We start from the raw sequence: 27964 nt of genomic DNA, 5'->3' as shown, positions 1-27964 counted from the left end.
ATATGGTGTCGCGTAAAAATAATAGCAGTAATAACAACGATACCTCCAATGCCTTTAGCTATGTCCGCGATTTCAGTGCCCAGGCGAGTCATTATCGCAATAACAAATCGGAGGAATCTTTAGTGCTACTTAATCGTACTGCCTCTCTACTAAGCACAGCCATACATCCACATCATTTTGCTCCCGGTAATTTGGAAATTTCAAAGTTTTTCATCGACTTGCATGCCGTCATGGGAACCTTGTCCATTGATGCTGATGCTCTATGGACGTGTGTGGGTATTTTGCAACATTGCTGCAAAAATTTAGAGGCCCGCAAAGCCATAGTGGATGAATATCGCTATATACCTTTGTTAACATTTATTCTAAAGCGTTCACAAGCTGGAGATAAACGTCAACGTTTACTCACCCTTTTGCAGGAATTAACTTTTGGCATAAAAATCACCTGGGAAGAACCTTATATAATAGTACTATTGGAACAGTTGGTGCAAATTGTCTATCAAGCTGCCGAGGAGGGAGAAGAAATGCATGCTCAACTATCCTTGTCTATATTGATAAATCTTTGTTATAAGAATTTTGTGGTTTTATTTCTATTTTTGCGCTCCGTTAACATTTCCAGTTTTAGTCGCCGTATACAAAACTATGGCATGTTGGCGAATAAGATGTTAATTATACTCTCCGAGGATATACATTCCCCGGATCAGAAAGAGTTGCATTTATTTTTACGCTCTAGTTTTGCTGCTGTCGATGATTGTATTAAACATTGGAATGTTCCGCATTTGAGACATATTGTGGAGTTTTTGAGGGATTCTCGTGCCCACAGTGGTCTACATCAGGCTATGTTGTGTTATGAGCACTATTGTGAAGATATTGAAAAACTATTGGATGTAAGTAAATTAAAATTTGAAAACTGATTTAGAGATTACTTTTTATAACCATAAATTTTTTGGAATATCGTTACCCTATATTCAAAAAGTGCTAAATCAATAAAGTCTAGTTTTCAGGAAAGCAAAAAAACTATTTAATTCGTGAAATATTGCACTAAAAGACAATATTTCTTCCATAATACGTTTTTAACATACTTACTAATTCTTACCTATAAAAAAATTTTAATATTTTGCACATTTTAGCGACTTATTTAAGATAGCACTTTTTGGTCGACAAAAAAATAAATATTTGTTCTAAGTTAGCATGTTTTGTTCAAAGAATAGAACAAAAATTTCTTCTAATAATATGCGTTATTTTATAATTTTATGAAATGTTTTTTTTTTTTTTTTTTAAAGGGATATAAGTCAAACCAATAAGTCCAATAAGATGTATTTACACCATTTAAGTAGAAAAACTCATGGCATATCTGCTTGTTTACTATTCCTTATTCTCAGTACAAATATTTTAAATTATGAAACGTTTTTGAATATAAAAAGTACCAATATTTTTTGAATAATTTGCACATTTAAAGACTTTTTTATAATAAAAATTATAAATTGCAACCATAGAATATTATAGATCTTAATGTTATAAACGATTTCTGAAATAACTTTACATTTTTCGGAAAAACATTATTTAAAGTCTAAAACTGGCTTTATATACAAATATATAAATGATAATATCTTAAAAACTATACATTAAATTTATTAATCTTCACCTGTTTTGTGTTCAGCATGTTCATCTTGTTAATATACAAAATAAATTTTAAATAAATTTGAAGTTTTAAAAAATTTTTTAAAATTTGTATGGAAGTTAGCACTTATTTTCTTCAATAAAAATTTAACTTTGAGATAGCATATTAACAAAAATTGTTGTTAAAAGTGCAAAAATTACTTTTTTGGTTTCAAATTTATACCAGACGTGGATCATGCATTGAGGAATCCTTTTGCATCAAAAACTCACTTTGCCCAAAATTGAGTTCGCACTTTTTGAATATAGGGTCACGATATAACTTCGAATTATAAATTTTTCCAACATTAATTTACATAAATAACTAAAATTTATAAAAATATCAAGTTTTTTTTAATAAAATATTAAACTTAACTTTCTTGCAATTAAATTTTTTTTGGAATTTCTTCAGCATATAGAGGCCCGCAATTCCATGGACGATTCTAATGAGGAATCTCGCAAGCAACAACAAATTTGCATGGGTCTACTCTTTCAATTAATTGAATACATAATGGAACTATCAGCTCAACCCGATATGGAAGGCAATGAAAATGTGGCCATAAGTTTGGATTCAAATATACCACGAATATTTGAGCTTTTAAGTAATTGGCTAGAATCTGATATATGTGGCGTGGAAGCGGTTAATCTATTAGATAGTTTAGTAAGACTAGGTAATATCTTAAAACAACAATATAATAAAACATTTAATTACAAAATTGTGGCCTCCGGTAGGTTAGTGTGGCCTCCGGTAGGTTAGTGGTTAGTGTTCTAGTCTGGTAGACCGGAGGTGGTGGGTTCGATTCCCACCTGAGGCACTGGTTAAGGAGCGCACAACAGGCCCGATAGAGGCCTAGGTGTATTTCTTCGGATTTGATGTATATACATCCTCCTTCAAACTAACTAACTAACTAATTACAAAATTTATTTTATTTGCAGCTAAAAAAGAGACCATAGCACCTCGAATTGCTAGAGATCCCTCCATAATAATACAACTTATAACGGCCACCGAGAAATCAGATACGTCAGCTCTGCATACAGCGGCAGTTTTACAACTTTTAGTATCACTGTTGCATCAAACTAAAACCGAGAAATTAATATTATCCAAAATAACCGAATCATATTTTGATAAAATTTTATCACCTTTGCTGAATATAAAGTCCGAAATGCCCGATAATTGTTTGAGTATGGAGGAGATAGAAAAATTCATATTTTGTTTATTGCTACTTATCAATTTTACTGAAATAGCTAAAAAAGCCTATTTTGAAAAATGTTGTACTCTATTGCAATTGTCACAAATACAACAGGCTCTGGCCAGAGCTATGATAAGTGGCAGTGAGAAATTATGTTCAGCTGTATTTCAAATATCACAATTTGAGCATTTTCCACAAACAGAAGTGGCCAAAGTAAGTTTAATCTTAACAAAAATTATTTTTGTTTAAAATGTTTAATTCAAAAATTTTTAATTTTAGCTTATTTCCAAATTAAATGCCTCAACAAATCAATTGATTCCTGCTGCTCCTACCGGAGATCAATGGCGCAATTTAAATGCCATTCTCAAGAGTCATAAAACATTTGTTAGCAAGGAACTGGAGGAACGTTTACAGGCTCTCATTGATGTCATAACCCAAGCTCAAAACAATAATCAGCTGCATAATGTGGCCACTTCACAAATTATAGAACTTTTTAATTATAAAATTGAAAAATTTAGTTCTGCTGAAAACTCCATGCAAAAAAGACTCGAAGAAGCTAGTAAAGAGGTTTTGTACATCATAACTTACATTCTCTACTGAAAATATTTATCTTTAATTCCTTATTTGCAGATAACACATTTAACGCAACGTATTAATTTACAAAATGCCGAATTGGACAAATATCACACCATGAACTTTGAACTGCATATTAATCAGGAATCTTTGCAGACTCAGTGCAAAGACTTAAAACATCAAAAAGATAATTTGAAACGTAATATGACTGATTTAATGAAAAAACTTTCGGAACAGTCGGAAACTTTGAAAATTAATGAGAAACGTTTGGCGGTTAAGGTATCCGAAATGATTGGTATGTTTTCAATAATATAATTGAAATTAATTATATAATTAACTTAAAATTGTATTGTTTATCTTTTTTAGTTTTACAAAAAGACTATAATGACCTTAAAGAAGAACTGCATGCTAAAACAGAGGAGTTAGAGAAACTTCATACGGCTGCTAAGGAAAATGTAAGTAGATTTTTAAAATGGCTTTTGATTTAAATAATACAAGATTAGATTCAAAACACCAGCAGAAAAAGTATGGATTGAAATTTTTTCTTAAATGGTGTTCATTTCATAAGCTAACAGCTACGTTGTATCCGAATCAGGTCTCAGAATTTCTCCATTACATCAGGTTCGTGGACTAAATTTAAAAAAACATTATTGACCACATTTAAGATCTAATTAGAGCGCAATGCTCCTTTGTTTATGCATATTATGATAAATTCTAATTTGCCTGAATAACGAAATATCTGCTAAATGCTTTTGAAAAGTTTTTATAGTCCTCTAGTTAGTTAGTTTGGAAGGAAGATGTATCTTACATTTAATCCGAAGAAATACACCAGACTGTTGCGCTCTTTTACCAGTGTCTCCCGTGGAAATTGAAACCACGACTTCCGGTCTAACAGACTAGAACACTAACCAAATAGTGACCTCAAGCTCAAATAGTGACCTGTATTAAACCACACGTTGGTTCTGATTTGGTAACTTTACTATCTAGGTTTAGTAACATGTCCTTAGAGATTTTGTAATCCATCTTACTATTTAGGGATCTATTGTTAATGTCACAAAAACGTTTATAAATCATTCTGTAGTTACGATATAAAGTACCGTGGTACTCAAAATTTGGTTGTTGTAACAGCTAAAGCTACAATATATTTTGCTTAGGATCCCAAAATCCATTCGACACATTGACAAGGGAAAAGTACGCAATGCTGCAAGTATTCTAACGTGTCTCGAGAAATCCTTTAACTTTTCGATGTTAAAGTTTGGATGATTTATTTCAGAGAAATGTCTTCTTAGAACCATGTTGTGTTTCTTGGCTGGGAGAAACTTTTTTCGTGTAATCAGTGTTCCAAGATAATTTGTATGCAACCTGTTGATTATGCGTTATTGAAGTGACATAAGTTGAGGAAAAACATTTTTCTGAAATTGGATTAATATCAACTAGAACGAAGAAATTGATATTTTATCTTTCGTCCAAGTTTTTGTTGTAACAGTTCGACTATAGCTTTTACCTATGACGATAGAATAAAGTCTATTCATTAGGTTTAGGTTAAAAAGGATTATGCACCATAGGAAGGTGGCACCCCATTCGAATACCATAGAGTGTGAATATCCGCAGATAGAGAAACAAAACCCTATAAAAACGAAAAGAACATAAATAGAGAGGAGAAAGAAATGGAAACAGGTCGATTTCCAAGAGTTTTCATTTAGAACGATTCTGAAAACTTTCTCAAACCTGAACTAACTTAATTTATTTAAATCCTCAAAATTCCTCAAATGATAATCACACCTTTAATAAACTTAACAATTTAAAAACATTAATAATCCATTAAAATGTTGTCAACAACATTTGCTTAATGATATTAAAAAAAATTGAATGTCACACTAATGGTCTCTCGAATGTCACACTAATTGCAACCGGCATTTGTGTTACCATGGTAACAACAAAACCACAAACAATAACTCAACGATTCTTTTGCACTATCATACACACCATTCAATTCAACGCAACAAAAAATGAAGCATTTATATGAATATATAAAAATTTTAATATTTTTATTACAAATCTCAAAGATTGTAACAGAAGAAGTTCCATCTTTTCGCATTGTTGCGCCACAAAATCTTTGTAAACATAATGACACAGAAAGTGGCACTAAACAACCCGATGGTGTGACTATAACGTTCCAACCCAAGGATGGTATTAAATTGTCTTATAAATTTAAAATTTTCTTTAAAATTATTGGACCAGAACCTTTAACGCAACGTGAAACTTTACTGGTATGGAAAGCAGTAAGAGCTTTGGAACAGCGCCTCAATAGCAAAGAAAGATTACATATTATGAAGAATAATATGGCCTTAATAAAGAAAACACAAGTGGTGCCAGGAGTGAGTTATATATTCCATGTAGTGGGTATAACAGATGCAGGAGAAACAAGCCGGGAACAGGTCTTTACCATAGACTATGCTGAGGGAGTTTTACAGAACAGCAATGTGCCGGAAGGCATTAATTTTCTGCTTATAGGCTCCGAAGAAATAGTGGCCAGCATAGAGTATAGTGTCATGGCTAAAGTGACTTTTTGTAAGCCCAAAAATGATTACTACATACAGTGGAAAGTAACCGATTTAGAAGAGAGATATCAAATGATAGAATACACCATTTCAAGTGTTTTGTTGATACCACCAAATGCCTTAAGTGCTGACAGGAAAACATCTATAGAGGCAAAAGTAAAGGAAAATGGCAGCAATAGACTTTTAGCTAAAGATGTAATTTGGGTGGAGGTACTGAATAAAGGATTTCAGGCCATGATTATACCCTGTGCAGCCAGAATTGGCGAAGGAACACATTTAACTTTTCGTTTATTTCTACGCAATTATGATCGTGTACAACAAATGGAAATTAAGTGGTTGGTAGAGAATGCCGCCACAAATGATGCCCTGCAGACTAGAGAAGATGATGAGAACTATTTTAAAGTACTATTCGAAAAGGCAGGAATCTATCAAGTATTTGCTCACATTAAAATCAATGACATAGTTACTAAAGTAAAAGCCGATATTGAGGTGATATCTTCGGTATTTATTAGCTATGATTTTCAGGAAATACCCAATTTAAATCCTTCCTCCTATGAAGAGTTTAAATTTTCTGTTATGGTCATGAATATGGTGGCGAATTGTGAGGCCAGTTGGCTGAGTGCCCAAGAAGAAGGTTTCAAACTTATACCCAGCGGTGTACTTGATAAGGAACACTATGGTTATACGAAAATATCCAATTTGGAGAAATATTATCTAGAGGAAATTATAGACTTTACAAATTCCACCGTTAATCGGGAAATTACCTTAAATATACCCACAAAACATATAAAAACTGATATAATGTGGCCGGGCTTTGAAGGAGATTCTATGTATAAATTTCGTTTGGATGTTACTTGTCCCAAATTGTTTAACGAAAACACCCAGCAGGGAGATATAGAAGGCGAACCTTGGGTAAAAGTGGTCACTAGCTATTTCATTATAGACATACACACGAATGCCCCGCCACAAGCCTTAGTAGTTTCCCTGGATCCGCTACAAGGTGTCGCTTTGAAAACTATTTTCAATATAAATTCTCAAGAAGCAAAAGATCTACTCTTGGATTCTCCTGTTAGCTATGAACTTAAGATTACTATGGATAACTTTGAGCTATCATTTGGTAAATACTTTCAATACAAAACCTGGGAAACCATTTTACCCTATACGCTCACACCTCTAGAAATAACAGTGGAACTATGTGACATTCGTCAGGCTTGTAGTACAATTAAAAATGATACTAAATTGTCCTTAAATTATGAAGAATTCAATGATCGTGATTATGCAGCTTACGAACACAAAGTTAATGGTCTTTTTATGAGAACCGATTTGCAAGAGGCTTGTAATTATCTCATAATGGCCACTATAACATTAAAAAACGCCCAGTCTCCATTGTATGAAAAATGGCAGGAATTTGTTAAAGTGACTATACAAAAACAAATCGATAAACTTCTAGAGCAGGCTGAAGATAAATTCTATATAAATTCCGATTCAAAATTAATATTTGTAGTTAAATGCAAAGAAATTCTAGATTACACCCATTTAATTAATAAAACTATGCTGCAAAAACTGCTAGAGATACTGGAAAATCTCATGGACTATACCGACACCAAAGTTGATTTACAAAAGCAAGCACGTTTTAAACGCTCCAGCAGAAAGAGAAGAATCGTCAATCATTCTCAGGAATTATATACCAAAACTCAATTAACTTTATTAGAAGATTTACTTAAATCAGAAGATTATTCTTCGCAAGCTTTGCAAAATTTCATTGGAAAAATAACAAATTTAGCTAAAAAGATGTGTTTAAATGAAGATGTTAAACAAGAGTCGCTTAAATCCTCTCTGGTTTCCTTGACTTTGAGAAAATTACAAGGAGCTTTTCTTCAGCAGCACACCACACAAATAAACGAAAATGTTTTCGACAAACTAATACTGCAATTTAAAAATATAAATATGAATTTTATAAAACCTCAAGCAAAATATTGTTTAATCATCAAATCTTACAATTTTAAAGAGAATTTACAGGATGACATCTCTTTGATAGAGTATAATATATATGAAATCCTTAGTAATACAGACCTAGAAGAAATAAAACTAGAGAACATTAATAAAACACCCACTAATGTGCAACTGGATATTTATCCCCTAGAACAGCATGTCAACAAATGTCTAATGAAAACTTCTTATACAGCACCTTGGTCAACAGAACCTTGTAAATCTTTGGTAATGGGTAAATTCTTACGATGTTCTTGTTCACAAACTGGTTTTCTTAAAACGGCTCTCGTAAATATACCCACTACTTTGAGACCCATTATAAATAATGAAATTCTACCAACTGCTGTCACCTCGTTACCCACTTTTAATTCTTTAACTACCCGTTTTACTAATACTTTTACCATCACCACCATTTCTACTCGAGCAGTTGTTACCACTTCTGCTACTACAACGCCTGCATTTACAACTTTGTCTACTAGTTCTAGACCTGAAACTAGTAATGATATGCAGATTAATCCCACTACCACTAACAAGGATTTTGTACAAAAGGCCTCACCTTTAACTTATATTATTCCGCTTATATTCGTTTTAATTCTATTGTTACTGGGCTTATTATACATTTTACATCAGCGTCGCTTAAAGCAAGCTTCGAAAACTACCTCAAATGCACCACCTTCCACGATATTGGAGTTTCGCAAACCCGCTTCAGGCATTAGATATGCAAATATTTACGACGATCATTTGTTAAGTGGAAATTTTTAAATGTTTTTTTTTTTTTAATTTTTGCACATTTTTTTATATTTAAGGCTTTTTAATAAAATATTTTTACTACATTGAAAATGTTGTGTTTATGGGGAAGGAAAAGATGAAAAGCAACCGTTCGTGAATGTTATATTTACAAATTAAATCTGGGGTATGGATAGCCAGACATTGTCTGAAGTTGTCAAGGGAAGAACTAGGAACGGATCATTAATCACCATGTTTGGCTTTATCCTAAAACAGTAGATTTCTGTATAATCATTTATTTTGTCAATATTTCAAAAATGATCTTTTGATTATCGTTAATGGTAGCAGTTTATGAAACCGACCATCACTTTTTTAAATAGCAAGGGGTTGTACGTTCAGGATTCTGTTACATCCGTTTGCCAATAATACCTTCGGAGAACACAATTTGTGAAAAGTTTTCTTAACATTTGCAACAATCTCCCGATATTTAGTGGAATGACGATCTGTTGGAAGTCCATTCGAATGTGGCATTTGTGTATGTGATGCAAAATTCAGAGGGCTTTATTCAGGACCGTCGCAAGATTTTACTTAGGCATATTCATCCCAAAATAACTAAGGACCTTGTTGTTGTATGTATGTATGTTGTGTGTTGAAGACTGTTAATAACTTCCCAATCCGGCGATAATTTGATATTGTCCCACGTTCGTTACCAATCGGTTCTTCACACCGGAACAACTTGGAGTTCAACGAACAGCGACTAAAGATTGTCAATTCAATACACGTATGTATATATTCACTATTTGATAATGTGGTTCTCTTCGCTTTCTGATACCTAATGGTGTTACATATTATGCTGTGAAAAATACTGTCCTAAGAACTGTAACGCTGTTTGCAAATTACCTCAGAACATCACATACAAGAAGGTTTTCAAAGTCAAGCTTCCAAACTTAACATCACACTGTTTAATGCCCCCCCAAGCCATGTCAGGAAGAATTTTTGTGTAATAGTGGGAGCATACATAGGATGGAGCAATATGCTTAACGTCTACTGGATTCGCTTAGACCGTGCTGTCCTAACGAATGCCCAGTTTGTGGTCTAGATCTCTATTTTACACGTCAAACATTCAACCCTACTTCACATTGTTCAATGGATTTTGGAACGCGTCCTGTTGAAGTAGCACAATTTTTAGGCTAGGCATTGATGCCGTACCCCGTGATTAGATTAAAGTTTGTATTTAGTGTCATGCTGTTGGAGATGCTCTTTCAGTTCTAAGGCTGTTGAAAAAAGGCTGATGATTTCGGTTGATATAGCTATCGCTGGATAATCTCTGGCCGAGTATGACTCTGGTAGTTCCGGAGCGAAGATCCAATTGTCGTGGGAACGATTTGACATTGTTGTTCGACTTCGGCCGATAGTTCTTTCCTGAAATTAGAATAATAAAACTTAATTATTTGAGTTTGTGTCTGTGGATGGAAGGGAGAGCTGGAGATACTGCGCCACCTCAGTCGGTCTTATTGGAATAAATGCACCGTGTCATGAGAACTTTGGTGACACCAAACAGCTCTTAATTGTGCCAAGATGGTTCTAGAATGCCTGTTTTTTTTCGACATTTGACATTGTGGTTTCGCTTTCTGATACCCGTTGGTCTGGAACGGTTTGTTTGCAAATTTTCTCAGATCATCATCTACAAGAAGGTTTTTATATTCGCAACACAATATAATGTTGACTAAACAGTTCCCAATAAATATCACCGGAGCGGAGGAGTCATTTCAAACTTAACATCACATTAACAGGCTTAACGCCTAATGGTTTCGCTTAGATCGTGCCGTTCTAAAGAACCTGTCCAACCTGGTCTGGATCCCCACGATATCCACCACACATTCATCCCTATTTCACTTTATCCAATAGATTTAGGGACGCGCTCCGTTGAAGTAGCAAAATTTTTATGCTTACATGTTGATGCCTACCAATTTTATTTTGTGGAAAAAAGGACTCTCATAGACTTCAACTTCACGAAATTCGAGTCGGTACGGACCCCGGTAAAAAATCCTGCTGAAACAGTAGTGGAATGTTATAAACAAAGACAGAATAGATCTTTTGAGGATCAAAAGGGTTTAAACAAATTTTACTACCAGAAGAAATATGAAAGTGTACTCTTTAACCCCATATCTACTTTTGTACCTTCCTGGACCCATTGTTTAAAACTTCTTTTATTTAAATCAAATTACCCTTTTTGCTCTTATTATTTTACTTGTTACATGATGCAAACATTTAAAAAAACATCAAGTTTTTCCAAAAATATAAATATGTTGTTCTTATTTTTATTGAAATAAAAAAGGGAAATAACTATTAGTTCCGATTCTAGAGCAACTGGTTCAAATAACTGCAATTCAATTATATTTTTATGGTTATCTAAACTTCTTTTTCACATTAAAATTACAGAGTTCCCGAATCGATAAACTGAAAAAGACTATAGCTGCCTTTGAAGTGGACATCAAAGAAAAAGTGCGACACATTGAAGAGAAAGAACGTGATTTGGCTAAAACGCAGAAGGCACTGGAAGAACAAAAGGAAGCTAAAAAGAAATCCGATGGTGTAATAACAGTACTCGAATCCCAGCTGCAAGAGAAGAATGAACAAATACGCAACTATGAATTGGAATTAAGTGAAACCGAAGAATTGCGTAAAACTATTATGAGTTTAATGGAAAGTAAAAAACCGAAGCGCAAATAAATTAAAAAAGAAAACCAATAAAAATAGTTTAAGTTTAGTCTTGTTAAATTTATATTTATTAGAGAAGAGCGGCATTTTTTATACACTTACAAACTAAAATTTTTTCGTTTGTTTAAATTGAATAATTTTCGCACATTTTCATTTTATAATTAGCATATAGTATCTTAAACTAATATTAGTTAATATTAAATATTTTTAGTCTTTTTTTACATTAAATTATTATTTTTATAAGGTCTTATACATGGTTTTTTACACTTTTTTCATATTTTACATTAAATTTCATTTAATTGTACAAAATTTTCTCATTAATACACAGTTTTTTTAAATACAGATACATTATGATTTATTAATATATAACAATTTATATGGTTAATTATTGTTTGTTAAAGCTTTATTAAAGGGGCGGTATCGTTTTTTAATTGAGTGAGTATAAGTTTATTTTTTATAACTAAAATATATTGGGCAATATTATTACATTCTTATTAATTAATTATTTTATATAGTACAACAACTAATAACATTATAATTGTATTTACAGCTAATAATCCGGCTGAACTGCGTTCTTCAAGTAATTCATTTGTATCTAGTTTACGAGATTCACGTTTTTCGGCTTTTTCGCACAATGTCCCGCAATTGGCATGCTCGCAAATGTCACATATGTTTGATTTTGGAGCTCTATAAAATTGTCTAGCTCTTCGTACTATAAGAATGAATTTGAAATTAAAAAGTAAGTTTAAAAAGTTTTATTTAATTTAGATTTGTTTCAATGTTACTTACCATTGTCATAGTAGTCATACATTATAAGAGGCACTGGCTTGTGATTTGTTACTTTAACCACTTTGTAGGCATGTAAAGTGGGACATACTTCTCTACGATCCAAATAATCGAAGTAAATTATAACTACAGTATTACGTTTTTGGGTTTCCACTTTCTGTAAGAAAAAAAATTTAATTTATTCATGATACAACCATTATTGTTTTATTATGAATTTATTCAAATCTTTGTAAAATATATTTGTATTGGGTGTATATTTTAAAAAAATGCGGAATTTTTGACAAATTGTTGGCGTTTTTTGTAAAATATTGTTATAATGTAAATTTATTGGAAGGATTGCCTGTTGTTTACTAAGACGTTTTTCCTCTATATCTGCCACCATATGGTTTATACGCCAGAAGAATTCCTCATTTTTATACCCACCATCAAAAAAGATGGGGGGTATATTGATTTTGTCATTCCGTTTGTAACACATCGAAATATTGGTCATAGACTCACAAAAGTATATATATTCTGGGTCCTCATTAAATTCTAAGACGATCTTGCCATGTCTGTCCGTCTGTCCGTCCGTCTGTCTGTCTGTTGAAAGCACGATGAAGTCCGAATGGAAAAAGCTAGAGGGTTGAAATTTCACATAAATATTTCTTATAAGTAAGGTTTGTTTGGTATTGAAAATGGGCAATATCGGTCCACGTTTTCGGATAGCCCCCATACAAGTGGCCCCTCGAAAAGCAGCTTTAACAGCCATAACTTGTTTAAAAATACGAATATAGCGATAAAATTCGACATAAGTAAGTTCCTTATGATCCAAAATCACTATGCAAAATTTTATGAGGATCGGTCCATAATTGACCCTACCCCCCATATAAGGTCCCCTTCAGAAAATGACTTTAACGCTCATTACTGACTTAAAAATACTAGTATATAGATAAAATTCGACATAAGTAAGTTTCATACGAGTCAAAATCTATCTAAAAAATTTGATGAGGATCGGTCCATAATTGACCCTACCCCCCATATAAGGTCCCCTTCAGAAAATGACTGCAACGCTCATTAATGGCTTAAAAATAAGAGTGTAGCGATGAAATTCGACACAAATAAATTTAATATGAACCAAATTCTGTCTACCAAATTTTATGAGGATCGACCCATAATTGACCCTACCCCCCTATATAAGGTCCTCTTCAAAAAATTACTTTAACGCTTATAACTGGCCTAAAAATACGATTCTATAGATGAAATTCGACATAAGTAAATTTCATTCGAGTCAAACGAGGTTTGATGGTGGGTATATAAGATTCGGCATAGCCGAATATAACACTCTTACTTGTTTAAGGCTAAGAATGTATCAAGCTTTTTTGTGTAGCATAAACCAGTGAGAGCTTTTTGCATCGATCAAGATGAATAGCTGTTGAAGGCAAAGACCTGGTCTGTAGGGTGAATGACTCAAATGATTTTAATCACAATTTTCTAAAAAGTTTCTTGACACTATGGATGGATTTGGTGTTGATTTTGGCTGGAAACGAATTGTATTTAAACAGAGCAAGATCTGGACAAGATTGTCGAGTGCTTTACGTGAACATCTGCCTTGACGGCCTTATTTCACGGTGATATTTTTTATCGACTGGGTAGACTTGAGACGGTCTACCACGCGCCCCTAAATCCTTCTATGAAGAACTCAGGTGGCAATTTTTGTACATGTCTCTTGTCCCGTTGCGGATTGACAGGCAGCATGGGATCAATGCCAATGCAAACCCCGAGGAGGAACAAGCAATCACTGGTCTAAAGTCAATAGAAGGCATTTGGATATACTACATATATCAGTCCTTGAACCAACATTCTCTCCCCGCGAATTTGGGTATAAACCACAGCCAGTACGTCGATCCCGAAGGAACCTCAACCAACAGACCAGCCTGCGGGCAACTGGCCACCCGTAGTGACAGATTATATGGTACTCTGGTTAAACCCCATGTCAAATCATTCCAAGGAAAGGCCGAGGATACATTTGATCATCACCAGTTTATAGTCCGGCAGACTAGAGGCATTGATAGCACCTCTTTTCCCCGGGATATTGCGATAACACCAATGTGAAGATTTCACCAAAGTAACATGCTCCCGGGGGGACAACATCTGGACAGTAAGTCGCTTACCAAAAACTTTTTTACTGGTTTTACTATATATAGCCGACCATTTTCATTATATTTCATTGTCAAACGGAATATGTGCCTAGAATTTTCTAATCTGATTTCTGCTGATCGCGCACCAAATACAGAGAGGTACCTTGGCGCCAAACAATTTGTGCGTTTAAGGTTTTTGAAATAAATAAATTATTCATTAACAGTAATTATTCAATCGTTTTTCAACGACTCCTGGCTTCGAATCGTGGGTACCAAATCTCTTTGCTGATTAAGTTAACAATAACCTTAAAAAATGGCTGACTTGAGCAGTCATTATCTTCCTTGTCAAAATCACTACTTTTGAACCGAAAATGAATATTTTCTCTCAAGTCAAAATCGATGGAAAATGCAAGCTTCGGTGAGCAATCCCTGTTTTTCTGCAGAACTTTTATCAAATAGAGGAAGTAAATCAAAACTTTAGGCAGTTGATGTTTTGTTGGATTAACATTTGAAGCAAGCTGGATACGTCCATAAATTCATTGGACACAGTGAAGTAGGGTCGGCAGAGTAGCTGAATATTAATCCAATGGATCCTGTACATAACTCCATTTGTTTTCTACCCATAAAATATTGTCTAGTCCGATGACATCCCAGGATAAACAGTTTGGCCAACATGACGTTGTGTTCATTGACTGGGAGATCCTTCGTTTCCTCGTGTAGGTAATGTAACTGAACGACCAATCATTTCATTTATAGCCAATTAGGTTTCTTTATCCATGCCTCTAGAGATGCCAGCTAACGCTTTGAGGACATTTATTATATTTCGCAATTTGTGCGTGATGGCTATGGCATGAGCTAAGGAAGTAATTAGGCAGTCAAATGTCAATTTGGGCTCCAATGACTACGACGCCAATAGTAAGATTTACTTTCTTCGTCCATGTTGTAATTAATGTTGCTGACGACTTCTCAGCTGATATATGCAGATTTCGCGCAGTAAATAATTGTTCACATCAACTCCATGTAGAGGTGCAGAGAATTTAGAGAGCTAGATATTAAGCAATAGCGTCAATAGAACTCCGCATTGGGATAGCCCATGTTTAACGAGGTTTTGGGCGTTTTTCTCTAAACTTTACGAAAGATTGACGTCCACTCAGATAATTTAAGACCCATCTCTTCGTATTGTTGGGCATTGTGGATGGGAGGATATATTCAAGAAGTGTGGCATGGCTGACTTTGACAAAGACATTCGACAGATCAATCTGCACTAAGACCGCACTTTCACAGGTACTCTGCTATTTAGGGTAGCTGAGAGTGCCTCAAGATCTTCGCGGCACGACTAAAATCCTTCTGTGTGATGGCTCTTAGCTTATATCATCACATCAACGACACAAACCCTTATTGTGGCTCCCGCATTTTAATGTTATACACCCAATACTTCCTTACCTTAATTCTGTCACTGGACTCCAATGTTGGCAAAGTATCGGTATCCACAACAAAACCACTGGGCAAATAAATTTCCATAACAGCCATATTCGAACGATTTGAATCACCTTCCGTGGGTACAAAACTAAAACATATAGATTAAGTTAATAATTTGATAATTAATACACAGTTCAACCAAGTACAATTACCTGGCACACGCCGATAAATGTAAATAATCTGAATGGGAGTTTCTATTAACAGTTGGATCCAATACAAAACGAGGCCAAGCACTGGTGACATTCGTATTGTAACGATAAGTCACTTGGGCCAAAGCCAAACCATTACCGGTAGCAGAAACCGTAAGATTTTTCAAATTGTTGGGCAACTATAAAATAGAATTTCGTAATTATAAATTATTTCGATAATTATAAATTATCTAAAATATTATACCTCTATCGTTTGTAGAACCAAAGAATTCTGAGCGTTAACATTCAAAACAGTTTCAGCATTTTCACCATAATTAAATAATAATTGCAAATTATTAGCTTGACTTGAAAATCTTTCGGCAAATGACACTAAGGCCTGTAAGCCCACCACAGAATCTTGAGAGCTAACAAAACCACCCAAGTCATTACGTTGATTCATTAACCATTTGAGAACGGGCAAAGCATCACCAATTAAGTTATTCTCTAATAGTGACAAAACAGCATAAGAGGTAATTTCCACATTAACACTGCGTGTCATATTGTACCAGGGTGACATAGACTCGGTGGGTGGAGCAGTTTTATTCCACCATTTTAGGCCATCTGAATAACAGAAACAATAACTTAAAGACTTTTTTCAATGTCAAATGTAGTAAAACCAACCTTCATTAACCGCCATGACATCTAGTCTTTGTACAAAAGCTACCTTGGCATCATGATTAGCCTTAGCCAATACATAAGTACCTATAGCCATGGCATGCAAATTATCTGAACCATCCAAGGTACGTGTTATAAAGTCCAAAGCTTTATTAATATTATTTTTATACTCAGGATTGGTATTCTAAAAATATTTATAACAAATTTTAAGATTATTGTTCTTATTTATTATTTTTTTTTTAACACTTACCACATTTTCCATTAAAGCCAATGTTACAAAAGCACTTAAACTCAAACCTTGATCATCGTATTGTTCGAAAATATCTCCTTGTTCTTCGAAACCTCCATTTGGCGCCTGTTTGCCTACAACATATTCCAATGCTGTTGTAATTACTTCATCATCGATTTGTATAAATTCACTGGCCATGCGAAAAGCTTTCGCTACATATGCCGTTAACCATGTTGAACTTTTCTCTTCACTGAGACCAAACGCACTGAAACCGCCATTCTTGTGACGATAGTAGAGAAGACGCTGATAACCTAATTCTAAATTCTTTTTCGCACGCATTTCTATGGATGGCGATAATTGGCGAGTACGCTGAAAAATTAGAAATTTGAATTAGAAACCTAACTATAATTTAATTTTGAAACTTCTTTTCAAAGTGAGTTGTAGAGGGAGTTAAAGTTTAAGAAGTCACAGGAGGAATTTTCGTGTTTGTGATCGAGTAAAATCGATCTATAAAGTAATATTGTTGAGGCAAAATTCCCGCCTTTGTGATTCAGTTAATAGAAATTTACTTATTCGATAATATGGCATTCAATATTGAACTAGATATTCAACAGAATTCCCATATTCGATAACCGTAGAATCTCTATTGAAATAATGTTAAGGACAATCTGTAACCGGTCTATTATAATGAACTAAACTCTTTTCCTGTCGAAAATTGACGGTATTGATCTAAATCTAAGAGAGAAACAAAGTAGATAAAATTAGCGGTAAAGAAATTATAAAGTAGGGATCCAGTGCCTATATATGCGGTCAAAGTCTCGATAATGTTTATGGGAAAATGTAACGATCAGCGTGATCATAACAGGCAGCATAGGCGATCTATTGTAATAAGCTGAACTTACAGTCTGAATGTAAACATATTGATCACAGAGTAGAACTATTTTCCTGGAGATACAATGCAATCAGTTTTATTTTACCGCAAATTTGAGGGTGTTTATCTAAATCTATGAGAGGAACTAAAAGGATAAAAATAATTATCAGGAAATTATAAAGAAGGAATCCAATGCCTTCTATACTTGTTGCAGTTTCTTAGGTATGAATTGGTGTCTACAACCTGTCATAGGACAACTGGATTTAAGCGCCGGATGTTAAATCTATTATTAATGGAAATATAAACGTCTTTGAATGATAAGAGCTACGGGAAGATACATAACAAAGCTCAAGTGTGTACCTCACATGGTATAACTGGTTCTATCCTATGTACACCACAATTCTTCATAAGGTGGGTGCAAACAGTCAAGTAGAGTCGTATTCGTTTTAACAAGGTCAAGATATTGTACCTAGATGAATTTCGGATTATAAAGCTACAACGCAGAGCTTAAGGAATACACCTTTAATAGAGTTTCCGAATGGGCTGTATCCGATGAACTGTTTAAACTTTAAAGGGTATGTAGTTTAACCTGAAACTTCTTTCAAGCATAAACATTTGCATCTGGATAGCCACCGAAATGTTATTGACAGAGATTTGGAAAAACAGTTAACAATCATGCTGATGACATGATATCCATGGATTAATGCCAAAGCAACTCTTACTAATTGAATTAGTTAAGAAATTCCGCATGATACTGGTAGGTGTTACAACTGTATATAATCACCCCTATTCTGCATTTTGATTACGTTTCCGCATTCAGTTACGCTACGATCGAAAATTGGTATTCCAACAAAAAACGGAATCGTAAAAAGAAGAACCAATTCCATTTTATATTAATGTTTTACGATTATGTGTATTCTGCATTACGATCGTAACTACGTTTTTGTAAGTTGTTATTTTAGTGACGGAGCTTCGAATCGAAATGCAGAATACCAAAGTTGCCAAACGGAGAAAATTTCGATTCGAATTGAAATGCAGAGTGTGTGAGGATGCTGTTATCTGTGAATCTTGCTAGGCTTTATCAAAGAAATAAGTTTTTTAGGTGATTAATTATGATTCGATATTCTAATTTCTAATTTTTTTTAATTATTTATCCTTAGTTAAGAATTATTCTTGAAGGGAATTGTAACAGATCCGAGTGAGTTCACCCCTATTAAATTTTTCTGACATCGCTAATAAAATGTTTTTTGAGTCGGAGAAATACAACTAAATTTTAATATTTTACCTGTAAATATTTCAACACCATTAAGTTGGGCATAAATTGTATCATCGTTTGTTCGCCACAACCCGAGGGCAATCTAATCAAATTCTCCAAATTGCCTAATATACTTCCAACCACATCACCCACAGCGGATATTTCAATTTTAGCCGAATCAGCAATAGAATTGCGAGGAATGCGAATGGAAACATTAGCGTTACGTTGAACACTTGAACCCATTTCGAAAAGGAAACCCTTATTAACAATTTCAGTGGCACCTGGATGTTCTACTAAAAGTATAGATTCTATAGAATCACCAGCCAGTTGGTTGGAGGCAACAGCTTTTATTGTTATAGGACCCACACGTTTAGGTGTAATAATAAATGAAACGGATTTGGAAGATTTTGCCAGAACTCGTACCGAGCGACGGCTATAAAGTTCGATTTCTATAAGGATAAAGGAAACAACCGTAAGTATGGAGATTGTATTTTTAATATTGTTAGTTTAAAATTTACTTGGTTTAGGTTGAGCCTTGCTATCAATTTGTGGGAAATCAAACTCTTGAGCGGTATTGTATAATTTAACGTCCACATCTAAATCACTATCTTTGTTGTTAAAGACCACAAAAGGTACAGCAATGGTTTCACCTATAAGAAATTAAAATCCAAATATAAACAACAAGTTTTAAGGCAGATTTCTTTTCAAATCTCACCAAGTCTTATAGAGTAAGGCAATTCAGTGGTTATATAAAACTCTTTAAATGTTTGCATCATTTTAACAGGTGACGTTAGACCAATACCCTGTACCGGATCCAAAGCAAATGCCGAAACAACCCATGATGTCATAGAGCTGGGCAGTCTTCTGTGAATAGTCGTCTTACCCTCACTACCAGCAGAGACATTCATAAATAGCCAGGTATCCGCCGGAGGATGCATAACATGTATACGTGGATTATGCCAGAAAGGCTTTGGTGTATAGGAGAATGCATAACGACCTTTGCCTGGTGCCAATGTATTCGTTTCTATAGCATGAGCTGGTCCTATATCTGTTTTACGTATTGTGGTAAGTTTATGTTCATCATCCATCATAGTTCTACCCAAAGCTGGTGTAGTTTCGGGTTCCTTTTCTATGATGAAATCAGTATTGGACATGGTAATAACCCCAGATTCTTTACCGGGTGATCCAGTGGGTGTGTTATAATCATGGAGTTCGTATTGATTAAGTGCTCTCATTAGATTGGATGTGGAGAGATCATTTCCTGCAAAGAAATCATGTTTAATCTATATATATAAAATTCTAACGTTACTGACTGACTGACTGACTGACTGACTGACTGACTGACTGATTCACTGACTGATTCATCATCGCACAGCCTAAACGGTTGAAGCTAAAGAGCTGAAATTTGGACAGGAGGTTGGTCTCCCGCCAAATAGATCCACTAAGACGGGATTTTTGGAAATTCGAATGTTTAGGGGGTAAAAAAGGGTAAAAACGGGTAAATTCGGTAACCTTATATCTCCTAAACTAGAAAAGATACAAAAACAGTTTAAAGCTTATCGCCGTTCATTTAAAAAATAAACGGACAGGTGTCTGGTACTTTTTTAAAATTCGGCCCCTTTAGGGAATAAACGGGTAAAAACTGTATTTTGGTACTTTTTTCGCACCCCATGTATCTTTTAAACCAGTGCACATTCAAAAAATATTTTTGACTCCTTCATAATTTAACGAAAAAATAAAAATATGAATTTAGTACTTTTTGGATATTCGGACGTTTAAGGGGTTAAAATTGTACCTATTTTTGGTACTTTTTTCATAAAACATTGTTTTTGGTTTATTAACTTATACATATGAATACATAATAAGGGGCTCCCACTACGATGTTGCAACTTTTTGGAATAGAATTTTTATTTCGTTAATGGGGAGGAAAAAAGTACCAAAAGGGGTAAAAATGGGAAATTTGATTTTATTCAACCACAATGATCGAATTTAGATAAAATTTTTAAATTTAAAACACTACATATCCTAATGGGGTGTTATTTGGAACCCCGGTACCAAGTGATATTTTTTGGTACTTTTCATTCTCCAACTGGTCCTTTTTGAGTTTTCTATGATATTGAAATAGAAACATGAAATTAATAATAAAGGGACTTTTCGCTACTTTTTCGTTCTACACAGGTACTTTTTTGAGTTTTCTTTAAAATTAAACCTAGAAACATGAAATTAAGCATGTAGAGCTCGGAGTAAATGAGAATCTATAAAATGGGACTTTTTGGTACTTTTTCGTTCTTCAAAAGGTACTTTTTGAATTTTCTATAATATTGAACCTAGAAACATGAAATTAAACATGTAGAGACCGGAGTAAATGAGAATCTATAAAAGGGGACTTTTTGGTACTTTTTCGTCCTTCGACTGGTACTTTTTGAGTTTTCTGTAAAATTTAACCTAGAAACATGAAATTAAGCATGTAGAGCCCGGAGTAAATGAGAATCTATAAAAGGGGACTATTTGGTACTTTTTCGTCCTTCGACTGGTACTTTTTGAGTTTTCTATAAAATTTAACCTAGAAACATGAAATTAAGCATGCGGAGGCCTTAGTTAATGAGAATCTATAAAAGGGGAATTTTTGGTACTTTTTCGTCCTTCCACTGGTACTTTTTGAGTTTTCTATAAAATTTAACCTAGAAACATAAAATTAAGCATGTAGAGCCCTAAGTAAATGAGAATCTATAAAAGGGGACTATTTGGTACTTTTTCGTCTTTCGACTGGTACTTTTTGAGTTTTCTATAAAATTTAACCTAGAAACATGAAATTAAGCATGTAGAGCCCTTAGTAAATGAGAATCTATAAAAGGGGACTTTTTGGTACTTTTTCGTTTTTCGACTGGTACTTTTTGAGTTTTCTATAAAATTTAACCTAGAAACATGAAATTAAGCATGTAGAGCACTTAGTAAATGAGAATCTATAAAAGGGGACTTTTTGGTACTTTTTCGTCCTTCGACTGGTACTTTTTGAGTTTTCTATAAAATTTAACCTAGAAACATGAAATTAAGCATGTAGAGCCCTTAGTAAATGAGAATCTATAAAAGGGGACTTTTTGGTACTTTTTCGTCTTTCGACTGATACTTTTTGAGTTTTCTATAAAATTTAACCTAGAAACATGAAATTAAGCATGTAGAGCCCGGAGTAAATGAGAATCTATAAAAGGGGACTTTTTGGAACTTTTTCGCCTTTCGACTGGTACTTTTTGAGTTTTCTATAAAATTTAACCTAGAAACATGAATTTAAGCATGTAGAGCCCAGAGTAAATGAGAATCTATAATAGGGGACTTTTTGGTACTTTTTCGTCCTTCGACTGGTACTTTTTGAGTTTTCTATAAAATTTAACCTAGAAACATGAAATTAAGCATGTAGAGCCCTTAGTAAATGAGAATCTATAAAAGGGGACCTTTTTGGTACTTTTTCGTCTTTCGACTGATACTTTTTGAGTTTTCTATAAAATTTAACCTAGAAACATGAAATTAAGCATGTAGCCCGGAGTAAATGAGAATCTATAAAAGGGGACTTTTTGGAACATTTTCGTCTTTCGACTGGTACTTTTTGAGTTTTCTATAAAATTTAACCTAGAAACATGAATTTAAGCATGTAGAGTCCAGAGTAAATGAGAATCTATAATAAGGGACTTTTTGGTACTTTTTCGTCCTTCGACTGGTACTTTTTGAGTTTTCTACAAAATTTAATCTACAAACATGAAATTAAGCATGTAGAGCCCAGAGTAAATGAGAATCTATAATAGGGGACTTTTTGGTACTTTTTCGTCCTTCGACTGGTACTTTTTGAGTTTTCTATAAAATTTAACCTAGAAACATGAAATTAAGCATGTAGAGCCCTTAGTAAATGAGAATCTATAAAAGGGGACTTTTTGGTACTTTTTCGTCTTTCGACTGGTACTTTTTGAGTTTTCTATAAAATTTAACCTAGAAACATAAAATTAAGCATGTAGAGCCCGGAGTAAATGAGAATCTATAAAAGGGGACTTTTTGGAACTTTTTCGTCTTTCGACTGGTACTTTTTGAGTTTTCTATAAAATTTAACCTAGAAACATGAATTTAAGCATGTAGAGCCCAGAGTAAATGAGAATCTATAATAGGGGACTTTTTGGTACTTTTTCGTCCTTCGACTGGTACTTTTTGAGTTTTCTATAAAATTTAACCTAAAAACATGAAATTAAGCATGTAGAGCCCGGAGTAAATGAGAATCTATAAAAGGGACTTTTTGGTACTTTTTCGTCCTTCGACTGGTACTTTTTGAGTTTTCTGTAAAATTTAACCTAGAAACATGAAATTAAGCATGCGGAGGCCTTAGTTAATGAGAATCTATAAAAGGGGACTTTTTGGTACTTTTTCGTCCTTCGACTGGTACTTTTTGAGTTTTCTATAAAATTTAACCTAGAAACATAAAATTAAGCATGTAGAGCCCTTAGTAAATGAGAATCTATAAAAGGGGACTATTTGGTACTTTTTCGTCTTTCGACTGGTACTTTTTGAGTTTTCTATAAAATTTAACCTAGAAACATGAAATTAAGCATGTAGAGCCCTTAGTAAATGAGAATCTATAAAAGGGGACTTTTTGGTACTTTTTCATCCTTCGACTGGTACTTTTTGAGTTTTCTATAAAATTTAACCTAGAAACATGAAATTAAGCATGTAGAGCCCTTAGTAAATGAGAATCTATAAAAGGGGACTTTTTGGTACTTTTTCGTCTTTCGACTGATACTTTGTGAGTTTTCTATAAAATTTAACCTAGAAACATGAAATTAAGCATGTAGAGCCCGGAGTAAATGAGAATCTATAAAAGGGGACTTTTTGGAACTTTTTCGTCTTTCGACTGGTACTTTTTGAGTTTTCTATAAAATTTAACCTAGAAACATGAATTTAAGCATGTAGAGCCCAGAGTAAATGAGAATCTATAATAGGGGACTTTTTGGTACTTTTTCGTCCTTCGACTGGTACTTTTTGAGTTTTCTATAAAATTTAACCTAGAAACATGAAATTAAGCATGTAGAGCCCTTAGTAAATGAGAATCTATAAAAGGGGACTTTTTGGTACTTTTTCGTCTTTCGACCGATACTTTTTGAGTTTTCTATAAAATTTAACCTAGAAACATGAAATTAAGCATGTAGCCCGGAGTAAATGAGAATCTATAAAAGGGGACTTTTTGGAACATTTTCGTCTTTCGACTGGTACTTTTTGAGTTTTCTATAAAATTTAACCTAGAAACATGAATTTAAGCATGTAGAGCCCGGAGTAAATGAGTATCTATAATAGGGGACTTTTTGGTACTTTTTCGTCCTTCGACTGGTACTTTTTGAGTTTTCTATAAAATTTAAATTACAAACATGAAATTAAGCATGTAGAGCCCAGAGTAAATGAGAATCTATAATAGGGGACTTTTTTGTACTTTTTCGTCCTTCGACTGGTACTTTTTGAGTTTTCTATAAAATTTAACCTAGAAACATGAAATTAAGCATGTAGAGCCCTTAGTAAATGAGAATCTATAAAAGGGGACTTTTTCGTCTTTCGACTGGTACTTTTTGAGTTTTCTATAAAATTTAACCTAGAAACATAAAATTAAGCATGTAGAGCCCTTAGTAAATGAGAATCTATAAAAGGGGACTTTTTGATACTTTTTCGTCCTTCCACTGGTACTTTTTGAGTTTTCTATAAAATTTAACCTAGAAAAATGAAATTAAGCATGTAGAGCCCTTAGTAAATGAGAATCTATAAAAGGGGACTTTTTGGTACTTTTTCATCCTTCAACTGGTACTTTTTGAGTTTTCTATAAAATTTAACCTAGAAACATGAAATTAAGCATGTAGAGCCCTTAGTAAATGAGAATCTATAAAAGGGGACTTTTTTGAACTTTTTCGTCTTTCGACTGGTACTTTTTGAGTTTTCTATAAAATTTAACCTAGAAACATGAATTTAAGCATGTAGAGCCCAGAGTGAATGAGAATCTATAATAGGGGACTTTTTGGTACTTTTTCGTCCTTCGACTGGTACTTTTTGAGTTTTCTATCAAATTAAACCTAGAAACATGAAATTAAGCATGCAGAGCCCTTAGTTAATGGGAATATATAAGGGGACTTTTTGGTACTTTTTCGTTCTTCGACTGGTACTTTTTGATTTTTCTATAAAATTTAACCTAGAAACATGAAATTAAGCATGCAGAGCCCTTAGTTAATGGGAATATATAAGGGGACTTTTTGGTACTTTTTCGTTCTTCGACTGGAACTTTTTGATTTTTCTATAAAATTGAACCTAGAAACATGAAATTAAGCATATAGAGCCCGGAGTAAATTGGAAACTATAAAAGAGGACCTTTTTGGTACTTTTTTGTTCTTCGATTGGTACTTTTTGATTTTTCTATAAAATTGAACATAGAAACATGAAATTAAGCATGTAGAGCCCGGAGTAAATAAGAATCTATAAAAGGAGACTTTTTTGTACTTTTTCATTCTTCGACTGGTACTTTTTTCAGTTTTTTATAAAATTTAACCTAGAAACATAAAATTAAGCATGTAGAGCCTGGAGTAAATTAGAATCTATAAAAGGGGACTTTTTGGTACTTTATCGTACTTCGACTGGTACTTTTTGAGTTTTCCATAAAATTAAACCTAGAAACATGAAATTAAGCATGCAGAGGCCTTAGTTAATGAGAATCTATAAAAGTGAACTTTTTGGCACTTTTTCGTCCTTCGATTGGTATTTTTTGAGTTTTCTATAAAATTCAACCTAAAAACATGAAATTAAGCATATAGAGCACGGCGTAAATGAGAATCTATAAAAGTGGACTTTTAAGTACTTAAAATTGAGTACACATATACAATCATCATTTCTTCAAATTAGGGAATTACCAATATTTAAAAATTTGTAATCTTTGTAATACATATTATTTTTTCCTTGCTAAATGAAGAGCCAACATATTTCTCATTCTATAAAAACCCTCGCTAACAAAGTAGCGGGTAATAAGCTAGTTTTAATATACAATTAATAGAGATAGATCCAAAAAGCATTAACAAAGACGAGGAAAATTGGACTGACACCATAAGCTACTTCGAAGCCAGCTATGCTTTTGTTAGAAGTTCTACCCGTATACGTTCGACCGTGTCTACCTGATTCAGCAAGGTACTGTATTCATAAAACTGTCACTTCCCAAATATCCGGAGTTAGTAAGTGACGAATAGAAACTTTCGATTCAGATAGACTTCTAATGGTAGATTAGGGGCAAAATAACCGCACACGTGATCGAGTAGATTTGATAGTAATCATTTGAAGTATTAGGTAATTCCGTCCAAGAACTTTTTCAAACGTAACGACTCCAATCCTTAATTCTGTAACGCACAAAAGCGTTCCCTAAAATTTCAAGTAATACCCACCTTTAAGAATATTCAAATCATTCTGAAGTATTAGGTAATTCCGTCCAAGAACTTTTTCAAACATAACGACTCCAATTCTTAATTCTGTAACACACAAAACCGTTCCCTAACATTTCAAGTAATACCCACCTTTACGAATATTCAAAGCATTCTGATCGACCACCATTAAACCAATATAATTGTAGGGTTTCGAACTAATCGTTATATCAATATCCTGGCCTGGAGGTGCCCTCAATGGGGCCTCAAGTTGAACATTATTCAAGAGATTTTCCTCTAATTCTATGACTTGTTCATCATATACGAATTCACCATTGATGACCATATAAACCAAAAGTTTAGCCCGGGGCATCATGGCAAATGTAGATAGAAATTTGAAGGTATGATATGAGTTATCAGCTACCTAGAAGAAGTTAAATAAATTTATACTTATTTTATTAAAAATATTATTAATTCGGTTTGTACTTACATCTACTGCTCGTGATAGTAAAATATCACCACGTCCAACAATTTGATAAATAAAATATTTCATGGGTTCACTGCAGCGTACAGCGATTGTGATTTCTTGATTAACCATGGGTCTAAGGAGAAAATAGAAATTTTAATTGAAATTTTATTTATTTGCAAGTGCTATCCATCTATCTATCTATCTATCTATCTATCTATCTATCTATCTATCTATCTATCTATCTATCTATCTATCTATCTATCTATCTATCTATCTATCTATCTCTATCTATCTATCTATCTATCTATCTATCTATCTATCTATCTATCTATCTATCTTCTATCTATCTATCTATCTATCTATCTATCTATCTATCTATCTATCTATCTATCTATCTATCTCTATCTATCTATCTATCTATCTATCAATCTATCAATCTATCTATCTATCTATCTATCTATCTATCTATCTATCTATCTATCTATCTATCTATCTATCTATCTATCTATCTATCTATCTATCTATCTATCTATCTATCTATCTATCTATCTATCTATCTATCTCATCTATCTATCTATCTATCTATCTATCTATCTATCTATCTATCTATCTATCTATCTATCTATCTATCTATCTATCTATCTATCAATCTATCTATCTATCTATCTATCTATCTATCTATCTATCTATCTATCTATCTATCTATCTATCTATCTATCTATCTATCTATCTATCAATCTATCTATCTATCTATCTATCTCTATCTATCTATCTCTATCTATCTATCTATCTATCTATCTATCTATCTATCTATCTATCTATCTATCTATCTATCTATCTATCTATCTATCTATCTATCTATCTATCTATCTATCTATCTATCTATCTATCTATCTATCTATCTATCTATCTATCTATCTATCTATCTATCTATCTATCTATCTATCTATCTATCTATCTATCTATCTATCTATCTATCTATCTATCTATCTATCTATCTATCTATCTATCTATCTCTATCTATCTATCTATCTATCTATCTCTATCTATCTATCTATCTATCTATCTATCTATCTATCTATCTATCTATATATCTATCTATCTATCTATCTATCTATCTATCTATC

General features: G+C 33.4%; 2 protein-coding genes across 2 annotated transcripts in view; one reads left to right on the top strand and one right to left on the bottom strand.

Annotated features, from left to right (window-relative positions):
- The first annotated feature begins 2 nt into the window (after positions 1-2).
- Positions 3-11458, top strand: LOC119604390. Its single transcript, XM_037956955.1, has 7 exons — positions 3-884; positions 2066-2324; positions 2590-3056; positions 3123-3410; positions 3474-3711; positions 3783-3871; positions 11135-11458. The coding sequence occupies exons 1-7, from the start codon at positions 3-5 to the stop codon at positions 11423-11425; spliced, it is 2514 nt and encodes an 837-aa protein (XP_037812883.1). The 3' UTR covers positions 11426-11458.
- A 4-nt stretch (positions 11459-11462) lies between these two features.
- The window catches only part of LOC119604389 (CD109 antigen), a 37843-nt gene continuing 21341 nt past the window's right edge, over positions 11463-27964 (bottom strand). Inside the window, exons 7-18 of the mRNA XM_037956954.1 lie at positions 26859-26970; positions 26522-26792; positions 19669-20214; positions 19472-19603; positions 18984-19402; positions 16849-17196; positions 16605-16782; positions 16189-16544; positions 15948-16123; positions 15760-15883; positions 12203-12356; positions 11463-12125 (exon numbers count right to left, since the gene is read on the bottom strand). Of these exons, the coding sequence (XP_037812882.1) occupies positions 11908-12125; positions 12203-12356; positions 15760-15883; positions 15948-16123; positions 16189-16544; positions 16605-16782; positions 16849-17196; positions 18984-19402; positions 19472-19603; positions 19669-20214; positions 26522-26792; positions 26859-26970 (3034 nt within the window). The 3' untranslated portion in view covers positions 11463-11907. The remainder of the gene's footprint in view (positions 12126-12202; positions 12357-15759; positions 15884-15947; positions 16124-16188; positions 16545-16604; positions 16783-16848; positions 17197-18983; positions 19403-19471; positions 19604-19668; positions 20215-26521; positions 26793-26858; positions 26971-27964) is intronic.

Source organism: Lucilia sericata, unplaced genomic scaffold, assembly GCF_015586225.1.
Source record: "Lucilia sericata isolate MDLA Ls3-8-SP2 unplaced genomic scaffold, ASM1558622v1 Contig000389F_arrow, whole genome shotgun sequence".
Taxonomy (NCBI): domain Eukaryota; kingdom Metazoa; phylum Arthropoda; class Insecta; order Diptera; family Calliphoridae; genus Lucilia; species Lucilia sericata.
The sequence above is the reverse complement of the archived record's forward strand: the minus strand, read 5'-3'. Positions and strand labels throughout refer to the sequence as shown.

Excerpts from the sequence above, each read along its gene's own strand:
- LOC119604390 (XM_037956955.1), top strand. The coding sequence starts at position 3 with ATGGTGTCGCGTAAAAATAATAGCAGTAATAACAACGATACCTCCAAT. Across the intron at positions 2,325-2,589 it reads AGATAGTTTAGTAAGACTAG|CTAAAAAAGAGACCATAGCA; the intron begins GTAATATCTTAA and ends TTTTATTTGCAG. Across the intron at positions 3,712-3,782 it reads TAAGGTATCCGAAATGATTG|TTTTACAAAAAGACTATAAT; the intron begins GTATGTTTTCAA and ends TATCTTTTTTAG.